The sequence below is a fragment of the Pyrus communis genome, chromosome 4, assembly GCF_041283825.1.
Source record: "Pyrus communis isolate YQ-2024b chromosome 4, ASM4128382v1, whole genome shotgun sequence".
In the NCBI taxonomy this organism is placed as follows: Eukaryota; Viridiplantae; Streptophyta; class Magnoliopsida; order Rosales; family Rosaceae; genus Pyrus; species Pyrus communis.
The window spans coordinates 22,948,011-22,960,395 of NC_142568.1; the positions used below are offsets into that span (position 1 = coordinate 22,948,011).

Below are 12,385 nucleotides of genomic sequence, written 5' to 3' on the forward strand. Positions count from 1 at the left end.
AGTTATGAATATTATGACATGACATAGACAGGCTGATGAAAAGCCTTTCAAGTGAGCTCAAGTGGGAGAAGAAGGGTGTTAGTATGCCAGATGGCATCATCTTGTGGTAATAGTTAGAGTTGAGTATTAATATAAATAGTACATTGTAAGAGAAAAAAAGGCAGTTAATGAAATTGTATTGTTGTTCTCATGTTCTGTTGTAAAGAGTTAGGATTAGAATAAGTTTAAAGTTCGATTTTTTTCTAAAAATTTGGTGCATATTCCTAACTCACGTAATTTAATGGAAAAATAGATTCTTTTCTTGTAGACCATGAGGAAGTGGACTCAAGAAAACTTTTCTTATTGTTCACTCAAGAAAACTCTTCTTATTGTTGACGATTTATATTACACAAAAAAGTTCAACAATCTTATGTTGGAATTTAACCCTTTTGACTTTACATGATCGCAACTTCAGAAGGAATAGGTATAAAAGATCAACTGAATGATTGATACAAGCACTTGTACAAAAAGCACTTCTACGAAATCAAAAGTTCATACCACAGAAAGACCCACTTACCCTTCATTGCATTTTTTTACAGCTTTGAGCTTTTTACTTTTTCCATCTCATGAATCTCCCACCACCTTATTCTACCCAAGTTAATGGGTTCTTTTTCTTTCTTTGCATGCGAAGATCTCATGTCACTTTTAACTGCAGTGCTTTGACAAATGGGTAAGGTCAGTTAATTAAAACAGTATGTCCGCCTTTTTAACCTAATTCAAATTGTATTTTTCATAAGTTATGTTATTTTTCGACTCACTTACCCACGCAACCATTTCTTACGTGTAACTTAATGATGGATCCATGATCCAAGATTATGCAAAACCATATTTTGATATGCTTTTTTGAAGTGGTCCCTAGCATTGGTTAGATATACAAGGTTCGATCTATTAATAAAATAGGACCAAGGAGGGGCTTACACATAGTGTTTAATTATAGGATAAAAATCATAAATATCACTTTTAATAATGTTAAGACCATGAAGATTCAGTATTATTGTTGATCTTGTCCAAAGAGTACTCCTATGCTGGTCCAATTATAAGAAAGATTTTTTAATGTGCCGGAAATATAACCCAGTATACTAAATATCATAATACCATGTTTTCTACACACTAAAAAATTTCTTCAATTATCAATGCACGATGTATATACTAGGAATTATTGTTATGTTTTAATCCAACAAAAACAAAAAACTAGGATTTTTATTTTGAACAAATGATATTATACAATAAGGGATGGAGGAGTGGGCTAAGCCTCACAATGAGTTAGCAATAATGTGGTTCAAATTCGCCTTTGGTGAAATCAAACTTAAGATCTCTCACTTACAAACTTACAATTAAAGAATAATACTACTAATCCATAATTCTAAATTGCAATGATTGAATCCGAGACGCAATAATTGAAAAGAAAAACCCTAACTATCAAAGTAATTCACGGACTTGTAATTTTATAGTTTGTTAAAGTATTATCGTATTGTTTGATAAAGTATTGTGGAAGGTAGGAATATTATTTGTCACATGGTTATGTAATTCAAAGTGGTGACCACATGGAGATGATAGTGTGTCCCTTCTTATTTGGGACTGCTACTCCTAGCTTTCTAGTGTACAACTAGACCTAGCTTTTCTTTTGGTACAAATAGACTTGATTCGAACTTGGCACGTGGACATGTATCGGAGTAGGGTTATCTCATCTTCTAATTTTCTTGTTTTTTTCTCTATAAAAAAAGTCAACATAAAATGTTAACATGACTTAATTGTAACCATTTAAAAAAAAAAAGTCAACATAAAATGAATATGATGAAGATTAGGAGATGAGAGAATCATACTCCTTCTTATACGAGTTTCCAAACGAGGCCTTAGTGTCTATTGTCATTACAATCTAGTTGTATTATTCTGCACTGATGAGAGGTCTTAGTTCAACTCACATAAATAGAAATTTCAATACGATATTATATTGGTCGATGACTATTGTGTGGTTTAGTCGAATCCTTACTCCAATATCGTTATACAAAAAAGAAAATGACTCTTATTAGTATATTTTCCAAATAGGATTAAAGAGGCAGACCAAAAGACTAATCCCAACAACAAAAATGGGTGATAATCTTGCATGGGTTGCTTTTCTCCAAAACTTTTATGGCTTGCTTGTCTCTTATCCCTTATCCCTCTTTTTTTTTTTCTTTTTTTTTTTTTTAAAGTACAATATCTTGTAAACCCCACATATCCATGCACCCTCCTCAATCAACTCCTACGGTCCTACCCCAAGGCCATGCTTATTTTGCCCTAATTAACAATTTCCCTTTCCACAGAGATTTTTTAATGTACCAGAATATAAGGCGGCACGTTATATGTTGTTATTATAAGTGGAGGAATTTTTTTTTTTCAAGTGCCCCTCCACTTATATAATGACATAAAATGTATGTGGTATGTGTCATTAATCTGGACACACTAGAAAATCTCTTCCCTGTCCATCCTTATAAAGTTAACCCCCAAAAAAAAAAAATCTTCACATAAAATTTTAAGAGGAATAAAGTATATCAAAGTTCAGCCAAGTTGACTAAAATAGTGTGTTTTTTATAAGTTAGTGCAAATTATCGCTTGAATAAGAAAAAAAAATTTGAAAACATAAAAAATCTGAATTGGGCTTGGTAAGGCCCAATAAGTACAGGAGCAACGAACAAGATAATCAAATAATTTGGGGTTGATTTAACAAAACCATGGACAAGTACACGTGAAGACCACGTCTTTATATATCCCCATAAAGTACGTATTGACAAATCTTCCTCATAATTTTAGCTGTCCATATTCCCCCACGAGCAGAGCCGAGCACGTGGTATGCACTTTCGCAACTCATATTTAAGCTTAGTAATAATACATAAAATTGTTAATGCATTTTAAAAATCTAATTATATACTTTAAATTTTTATATTTTAATAAAAAAATGTCAAATTTTAAGCATAAATTTTAAATTTGAAGGCTGATGTGGCATATTGATTTTTTTTTAAATTTTAATATCAACCCAATATGTTAAATTTTAATTATTAAATAATGTATATTTTTTTTCCCTTTATTTGTAGGAAGTATTTTTAGAACAAAAGATAATAAAAAAAATGATAAAAACATATTTATTAATCACAAAAAATAGTTTTGAAATTGCCGTCAAATAGCAACTACATTTGATGTCAATCCACATTATGTCACTTAAGAATTGATATAACGATTGAAAAATACCGAAGCTGTGTTTTTTCACACGTCATTTAGAGCTGCTCTCGTTGAATTCTTTTTCATCAAGGAAGCTATTGATTTGTTTTTTTATTTTTATTTTTTATTTTTAAATCTAGCGCGTGTAACTCACTAGTTGATATTTGCTTTGAGAAATGAGCCCTTCCTCTTTGGAATTATTTAATTCATAATGCTATTCATACCGTATTTTTGTACCACATTTTCATATCACCTTAGTTGACATCTAATGTGGACAGCCACATCATTTGAATTAATCAAACTTTTAAATTTAGTTTATTATTTAATAAACTAATAATTAAGAAAAATTAGTTTTTATTTTTTGTGAAAATTAAGAAAAACTAGTTAATTAAATGATAATTGTGGTATACGAGATGTCTTTGTCCTTCATTTCCTTGGTTTTTGCAAATTTTTCAAATAATATGATTGTCCACATCAGATAATACCTAAAGTGGTATAAAAATATAATATAAAAACATGAATATCATTACTCTTTAATTAAATATTATTTGCAAAGCAAGAGATTTAATTTTTAAGTGTTTCCTTGTGCCAGGTTGCCTAAAATACTTGTCCAACCACCCATTTTCAGAATCAAATCCCTCCCACAATACCAACTCATACAGATGTTGAGATCCTAAGCATTTTGGGAGAGAGAAAGGCTGAAGATTTTTAGAGAGATAAAGGATGTGGATTTCTAGAGAGAGAAAGAGATAATGGGTTATCAATTATTAATCAGTGACAAGTACAAAGGGTAGTCCTTAAAATAGTGTACTACTGACCGAGGTCAAGGGTTATTCTTGTACAGCGACTGCGCTGTCGACAAAATTTGCGGATGACTAAACGATTTTCAATCAAAATAAATAATCTTTTGAAGATCAACCCTTGCGACGGCAAAATTTGAGTGAACCTGTTTGTAATAGCTCCCTAGCGTTGCATCATAATTTGCGACGTCTGACACATGAATGTTGAGAACGTTTGTGGTATATGTGGCTTGGATGATGAGACTCAAACTCATATCTTTTTTACGTGTGAGTTTAGTCATGTGGTGTTCGAAAACGATGAAGGCGGAGGTTGGGCTATGGATGGAAAAACATTTCAGTGTCCCAAAAAAATGTTACACTAAGTGCACGATTGGAAACTTTATAAGTATTTAATCACTTATATTATGATTGTTAACTTATTAAATCGTGATTTTGATACACTAAAAAATCTCTTGTATGAATGGGTAGCGCAGGCTGTGCAGCAGGTGGGCAGCATTCCAGGTTTGTGCAAGGAAGGTTTTGATGGTAAGTCTACTATTTTGACAAAAAAGAAAATAAATACATTGCGATTTATGCGTCAAAGAACATAAATGACAAGGAAAAAAACCGTAAATTCATTTAATACGAACATATAAGTAAATGATTTTTAATCAAATTGATAATTAAACATGTATGTTTTAGATTGTTTTTAAAATGGTTAAATGTTTATCGACATTCAGAGATTCTTCTAATAACGTTTGACAAAACGACATTAAAACTGTCTATTGGTCACGTAATTGTTTCACAGAGAAGTGCATGTCGACAGGTTGAGGTGCTTTTCCAAAAAAAACTCTTGAAGTTTAATAGGAATTTCAACGTGTTTCTTAACAACCAATGTGAACCAATGTAGAAACACATATGAACAGAAATGCATCGAACAACAGGAGCCCAGAAGCATTATTTTTAAAAGCTCTGTGAATGCTTGTAATTATTGTTCCTTAAAAACCAATTAATATGAGACATAATCGTGCTTGCACTTCACAAGGCAGGTGAGTGGGGCCCTCTTCCTCCAAAGCTGTTGTTTTACTCTCTCATTCTTCTCCCCCTTTAAATAACATGCAAAAATTAGAGCGCAAAAGATAAAGCTTTATTTTTTTCTTTCTTTTATTTTGCCCTTTTTTTATGCCTTAATTTCCATGAAAGTGGAGGTTTTAAAATCCCACCTCTGAAAGCTCCTGCAACATGCATCACCAAACAAATTTGTAAATCTGTCTCTTCCCAAAAGCTCTCAGAAAAATTCCCAATTGGGTTTCAGTTTTTGGGGCTTCTGCTTCTCTCTCTATGTTTCATGTGAGCATGTCAGCTAAAGCAAACGTCTAGAGAGAGAAAGCGTGATGGAGTAGAGAGAGAGAGAGAGAGTGTATTCTTTCAAAAACCAACCTTTCCAGCATAACCCAGTTGCTATATAACCTTCTTTTTGCTTAACCTTCATTAGATTACACAAGCAGCTGTCAACATCTTTGAGGTATATATTTTTCTAACATTTCTCACTCTCTCTCCTCTCTGTGCATCAGCTTTACTGTTTTTTTTTCATATTCTCTGTAGTGGGTAATTTTTAATTTGTTTCTTTGAGGTAAAGGTTTAATTTTTATTTATAAATAGTGTTCCTTGTTTCTGCGGAGGTCTTCCTGTTTATAGTGAAACACGTTTGCTTTTTTGTCATCTGCTTCTCTCTCTCTGGGATTTTATTTTACAGCCCACGTTTTCAAAGCTGGTTCCTTTGAGTTTTAGATTGATGGGTTTTGTGCAGTAATGCATCAAGAGCCAGCAACCCAGGTCAAATCAAGGCTGGATAATCAGATTTTGAAGCATTTCTGAGTTGGGTTTTTGTCTCTGATCAATTTGAGGTAATTTCTCTGCTGCTTCTTGTTGTTCTGCTTATCTTCTTGCTGTTTTTTTTAATCATTTCTGAGTGGTTCTGTGGATTTTGTTTTGTTTTTTGTGTAAGGTCAGCAATTGTTTGTTTAAATTCCCCAAAGAAAGTTTGGAAAAGTGAATTGAGGTACTTGGTTTGAAAAATGAGAGATTTCCCATCTTGTTTTGGTGAAAATGGGGTTCAAGTTGCTGATTCTTCATCATCAAATAGTAGTAGGACTGCCCAGAATTTGGTTACTTGTGTGTATCAATGCCGGTTACGAGGCCGGTCGTGCTTGATTACTGTGACTTGGAGTAGGAATTTGATGGGTCAAGGCCTTAGTGTTGGGATAGATGATTCATCAAGTCAGTGTCTTTGTAAGGTTGATATTAAACCCTGGTTGTTCTCCAAGAGAAGAGGGTCCAAGAGTTTAGAAGCTTATTCGAGTAAAATCGATATATATTGGGACCTTTCATCTGCAAAATTTGGATCCGGCCCGGAACCTTTGGAGGGATATTATGTGGGAGTTGTGGTGGACAGGCAAATGCTTCTCCTTCTTGGAGACATGAGAAAAGAAGCTTTCAAAAAAACTAGTGTCACCCCTGTGCCTTCAAGTGCCGTTTGCGTTGCTAAGAGAGAGCATATTTTTGGTAAGAGGGGCTTCGCTACAAAGGCTCAGTTTTGCAATGATGGTCAAGTTCATGATCTTGTAATTGAGTGTGACACTGTCGGGGTCAATGATCCATGCCTCCTGGTGCGCGTTGACAGCAAGCCTGTGATGCAGGTGAAGAGACTTCGGTGGAAGTTCCGAGGGAACCATACCATCTTGGTTGATGGGCTTGCCGTTGAAGTTTTCTGGGATGTTCACAATTGGCTCTTTGGTACATCACCTGGAAATGCTGTTTTTATGTTCAAGACATGCCTCTCAGCTGAGAAGCTGTGGGCTAGTCAACCAGCCTCTGATCCAAGCTCGTTGCAGTGGTCATTTTCACAGAGATTCTCAGATAGTAAGTCACAAGGTCTAGGATTCTCGCTAATTTTGTATGCTTGGAAGAATGAATAGAGGAAGTCAGAAGAAGTTCTCCATTGATTGCTAACAGAAAACCTCTAGTGAGTGATGATTTTCTCAGCTATGTGATTGAATTACCGCAAAAAGATGATTATATATGATATGATCATTTGTTATATAATCATTTGTTTTTTCTCAACCTATTTTTCTCTTTTTGGTTTATCTTCATGAGTAGCTTGAGCAATCCAAATAGATCAGAGACAATTTTGTTTATACTGGTTGTATATCCTCCATACAGCGTTAATTTCATCCTAATTTTTTTTGCTTTTGCCTACTGAGAATTCTATGTCAAAATCATCAATGTGCAAATGTTGAAATTAATTCACTTTTACTCAGCAAATCGTTAAGCTTCTTATTTGACCATGTTTGCAGTAGCTGTAGTGATGTTCTTTTCCAAAGTTGGAATGCCAACGCCTAACGGACTAGGCCACATCCTATTCTTCTTGTTAAATGGCCATAAATCTAATTTCTTTTATATTACAGTTCTTTGAATTGGCCTAACTCCACTTGTATTAGGGACCATTCTTTGCTGCTGATTGTGTTGTGGGTGTTGTTGTATGAATACTTAGACAAGTATGAAGCGGTTCAGACCCAGAAATTTGTACATTTTATTTACATTCTTGCATTTAGATGTTGATCATCACTGTATAATAGCTAGACTAAGATAAAATGCAAGCGTGAAGTACTACGGTACTTGAATGATGTTTGTATAACTATGTAACTGATGCTATTGAGGCTTTTGAGTGAGATTAAGTAATTGATGGAGGTCTACTGCTTTTGCTTGTCAAGGTCCCAAATATAGCTTTCGGGTAGCTTATGCTAGGAAAGCATCTCTCTTAGAACGGTTCAAAGAGTCGAGATCTCACATTCTCTAGAAGGAAACAGAGAAGCAACAAGAATCTTTGGTTTGGAAAGTTGTACAGTTGCTAGCTATAAGGTGGATAGAACGATGTAGAAGGTAAAGATGTACATATTCGAAAGAACACGAAGAGATAGGAGCATGACCGAAGTACCCTGCCCAACTCCTTCCTGGATTATATTTGGGATGAAAACTGAAAAGTCTGATGTAAAGTAAAGTGCTAGGCATCAGTTTGTGGTTGATCAAATAAAAGGGACAACCCACAACTGGTCTATTTCTTGGAGCCTTGAAATGTTTTGTTCCACAGCCAGAGGTTGGCTACAAGCCTACAACAGTATTTCTCCGTAGATTCACCGGTCCAGCCAGCCTATGGAACACATTATGCTTCGTTGCATCGGAGCTCAAACATCAAATGTACAGTTTCCACTGAGTTTGTGAAATCTCCTCTCTCTTTTCCTTTGGTTTTTGGTGCATGAATTCTTCCTCATCTCCTTACATAGCATTCAAAGAGTGATTTGTTCATGTTGGAGAAGGCCCCTCGGCCCTTCACACTTGTTGAACCTTGTAGTTCATGTCATTAGTTGAATGTTGCAGCTGCGAATCTGTCATAGGCATGAACCCGGCCACAAATATTCGCGCAGGTCGCGCAGGTTGAACCTTAGCTGTGGTTTAGGGTTAGCGACGGAATTAAGCTATTTCCGGGATATATTTTCTGATCTTGGGCGTGTTCTTAGCACACTCGAACCAGGCCTGGTTCCGTTCCTTCAGACATTAGCTTGCGGAAAATTCGCAGTTGGTCAAGATATTCAAAACATATGATGAATGTATTTATTCCAAGTGGCCCTAATTGATCAAGGTTCTCCTTGAGAAAAATGTTGATCAAGGTTCGCATTGCCTGGAGAAAAATGTTGAGTTGAAGTATTTGCTGGTTAAAGTTTTAAATGAACGCAGGTGGCCCTAATTGATCAAGGTTCTCCTTGTGCTGATTTCCTTGTGGTTTTAACTGCATTAGGTGAAGGAGTTTAAATATTTGGTGTATGTACCTAACCTAAGTACAAAGAAATTAGGGTTTTGTTGGCAATGCGATGGTCCACTTAGAAAAAGTTGAATACTTGAATGTTTATGTCGACTTGTATTTTAACCTAAACTACACAGACGGAGATTTGGACTTTTGCAGGCACCGTTCATAGCCAATTTGTCTACGCCCAAGTTTGCAAGACTAGTAGTTTTATATATGGTCGCATCAACGTCTAATCTCTTTAGTTGGGTTAGTGTTGCTACTTAAAAACGCTTCCAGATAATTAAAATGTTTGGTTAGCGTTTGATAGAGATAACTATAAATGTTTCTGACTTATAGATTGTATTAGTGAGATTCTCGTTGTGCATCTTGATCAAGTGAATAATTTCTTTGTAAGAGCATGCCAAAACTGGTCTCAGGGCTGGTTCAATTTGGACCCGAATTTTTTTCTCTAAATTCTAAAAACACTTTTGAGTTGCCATTTAATACTACGGTCTAGTGGTATTCCTCTTCATTTGTAAGGAAGAGGTCTTAGATTCGATTCTTACCAAAGACGAATTTGAACCACGTTATTGCTAGCTTGTGAGACTAAGCCTACCCCTTTCTCCTTAGTGTAGATAATATCGTTTGTTATAAATAAAATTAAAAAAAAAAAAAACACCTTTGAGTTCTTTTCCATAAAACTCCTAAACCTTAAACCCTAATAAAAGCACAAAAGCACTTCCTAGCTGAAATACTTCATGTAAAAGCAAACCCGAAAGCAAACCTTAAAGATTGGTTCGACTTGGGGTTGCTCGCCCAAGCACAAAAGCACTTCCGAGCTGAAATACTTCATGTAAAAGCAAACCCGAAAGCAAACCTCAAAGATTGGTTCGACTTGGGGTTGCTCGTCCTAGCCCTAAAAACCGAGTGATGAGCATGAACCTGATTTGAATCAAAGATTTTCTCACATAACATATTTACATGAAACTCAATCAGAGTATAAAATATTCCGAAACACTGTAAAATATTACAAACTCATAAACCTTAATTACCAAGAAAATAGTAAAAAAAAAAATATCCGAAATAATAAGAAAACAAAAGAGGGAAAGGGACATGATTGTCTTGCCAAACTGCCAGAGCATTCTCCAGCAGGATTAAGAAAGCAACAGCTTTTCGACTGTTTGCCACCGAATTTCCGCACCCACTCAATTATTGATAATGTCCAAAATATAACTGAAAAGAAAATTAAAAAAAATATATAATTTCAAAAAAAACGCATGTGCATTCATAGTCCACCGGCGCGTTGTCTACCTTGCCGACAAATTCGCGTGAGTGTGATGTCCCTTACACTGCCATGCGTGTGTATTTGCTTAACTTGGATTTTTTTATTAAATAACTTGACTTGATTTCAGCGGATTATTACAAAATTCAATCACTCCCGTCTGATCAGATTTATTAGCAATAATGGTAGTTTTTGTTACAAATAATAACGTCAGATGATTAAATTGTTAATTGTTGAAGAGAAGAAGATTGGTGTGGTCGAATATGCACTAGGAGTCTAGGATGCAAATGTATATTGTATTTCGACATTGCGGTAAAGCTTAATAATGGGCTAGCCTTATTAACTCGATTCAAATTTGTTTTTGGCGAGAATCGAACATAAAATCTCTCATTTACAATTGAAGAGGAACACCATTATATCACAGTATTATGTGATAATAATGTTAATTTTAAATACACGCCGATATGCCAACATCTGTCGTCAGGTTTACAAGTTTTATAATGAGAGATGTAGACATATAAGCACATGTTTTCAATTATAGAACACTATTTTTACCTTGTAACAACGAGAGGTTCCCAAGTCTTAAGCTTTGGGAGAGATGTTAGGAACATTGTCGGTATCAGCATGCGCGAGTGAATAACAGCAGTTAATATATATATATATATTATGCAATGAATCAACGGTTAATAGTCGTTGATGTCGTGCTTATCTAAATTTCTAGAAAGCAGTAATACTTTATGACAATTAAAAGCGTTTCCAACAACATATGACAAAAATTCAATAACAGATTGTGAACACAAGGACCTTCTACATATACGAATCCCAGACAAGCTATAAATTCTTTACAACACCACATGCGTGATAAATAACATAACAATAAGAGGTTCCATACCAAAGTCTTGAACTTTTCAGAATTTCAGGTCAAAAAGTAGAGTTTAATTGTTAGTGAAGGTTGGCCGTGATTAACGTCTAATGGGGTCCCGAGTTACCCATCAATCATGTGATCATGTGACATGCTCCTCCTCTCATCCCACATATTGTGATACTCTTCGGATCTTACACTTCATAACCTATGAACCGAACAATTCAGACCTTTCAATTTAAATTCAACGATCCCTATCAGCTTATCCCAACCTTACAAACAATTTACCACCAACGCCCATTATCTCTCTTGAACCTGCGAATTGTTGAGTCCCTGAACTCCGTAGTGTGAGATCTGGATCAGTTTCCATCCCACCTTAGATTCTTATAAAAAAAAAAAAAGGTTCATGCAATGATGTACAGCACAAGAAGGCATACTTTATTAAATCCTTATTTTTTTTTTGTATGTATTTGCTCTTATAAAATTACACCAAATAATATGTATGGAATCAATCATGGACCGACCCTATAAATCAATAATATTTTTTTGGATAAACGACGTAATAGTACTTAAAACTTTGTTTTATACATTAAAAACATATATCCATAACAAATCTTACGTTCGTATGATATGTTATAATAGATCAAACTCATTACAAGTATATATTGCTCCGTTCAACCATATTAACTTCGAGCAAATCTCTGATGTAGTTGCCATAAGTGCAACAACTCATAAAAATAAGGTCAAATTAATTGAGTCGGGTGGGATTACCAAAATATTATTGAGTGTTTTGTGAGAGCCGTTATATAATACACTTGATTTGACTGCCTGATACTATCAAGTGAGAACGATGTTTTGTGAGAGCAAGACACGTGATCATGCTAAATTACATAAGTGATATCGGCTGTTAAAATGGAGGTTATATTTCAATTAAAAGCTCATTTAAAAGTGTTTTTAAAATAATTTAAAACACTTTAAATAATTTTAGAACTTAAAAAATGTTAAACAAAAACATTTTCAATCATTTTAAAAGCATTCACAAACGAACGTTCCACTCGATGAAAGCATTAGTTTATTCTATAGATTATTGCTACAGAATATTAAACAAAGCAAAACATGGCCGCAAAGTTTGGTAGCTTTATCCATATACAAAATCAATAAAAATCAAAAGTGGAAAAAGGAAAAAAAAGGGGAAAGGAGGCAACTAAGCATGGGCCCGGTCGTGAGCTGGCGCGCGTTGATAGACTAGTCAGGATTATTCATTTCCTGCGGCGTCCAGGTGTCAGATAGCTGTAATATGCTTCCAGGGAAATTACGTAATAGCCCCTGACATTCCAACGGTCACTTGCACAACCTAAAACTTAACACCACGTCCAACACAAATT

General features: G+C 34.8%; 1 protein-coding gene across 7 annotated transcripts; it reads left to right on the forward strand.

Moving 5' to 3' along the window:
• Positions 1-5,140: 5,140 nt before the first annotated feature.
• LOC137722677 (uncharacterized) lies at positions 5,141-7,904 on the forward strand. 7 transcript variants are annotated; one of them, XM_088693071.1, is made up of 4 exons: positions 5,395-5,538; positions 5,824-5,920; positions 6,027-7,038; positions 7,787-7,904. In XM_088693071.1, the coding sequence occupies exon 3, from the start codon at positions 6,092-6,094 to the stop codon at positions 6,989-6,991; it is 900 nt and encodes a 299-aa protein (XP_088549197.1). In that variant the 5' UTR covers positions 5,395-5,538; positions 5,824-5,920; positions 6,027-6,091; the 3' UTR covers positions 6,992-7,038; positions 7,787-7,904. The 7 variants fall into 7 exon arrangements, 5 of the variants coding, with proteins under 5 accessions (XP_088549197.1, XP_088549199.1, XP_068317839.2 ...); XM_088693073.1 differs by lacking the exon at positions 7,787-7,904 and adding an exon at positions 7,514-7,637; XR_015961874.1 differs by lacking the exon at positions 7,787-7,904 and having other exon boundaries at positions 5,141-5,538; positions 5,770-5,920; positions 6,022-7,260.
• The last annotated feature ends 4,481 nt before the right edge of the window (positions 7,905-12,385 follow it).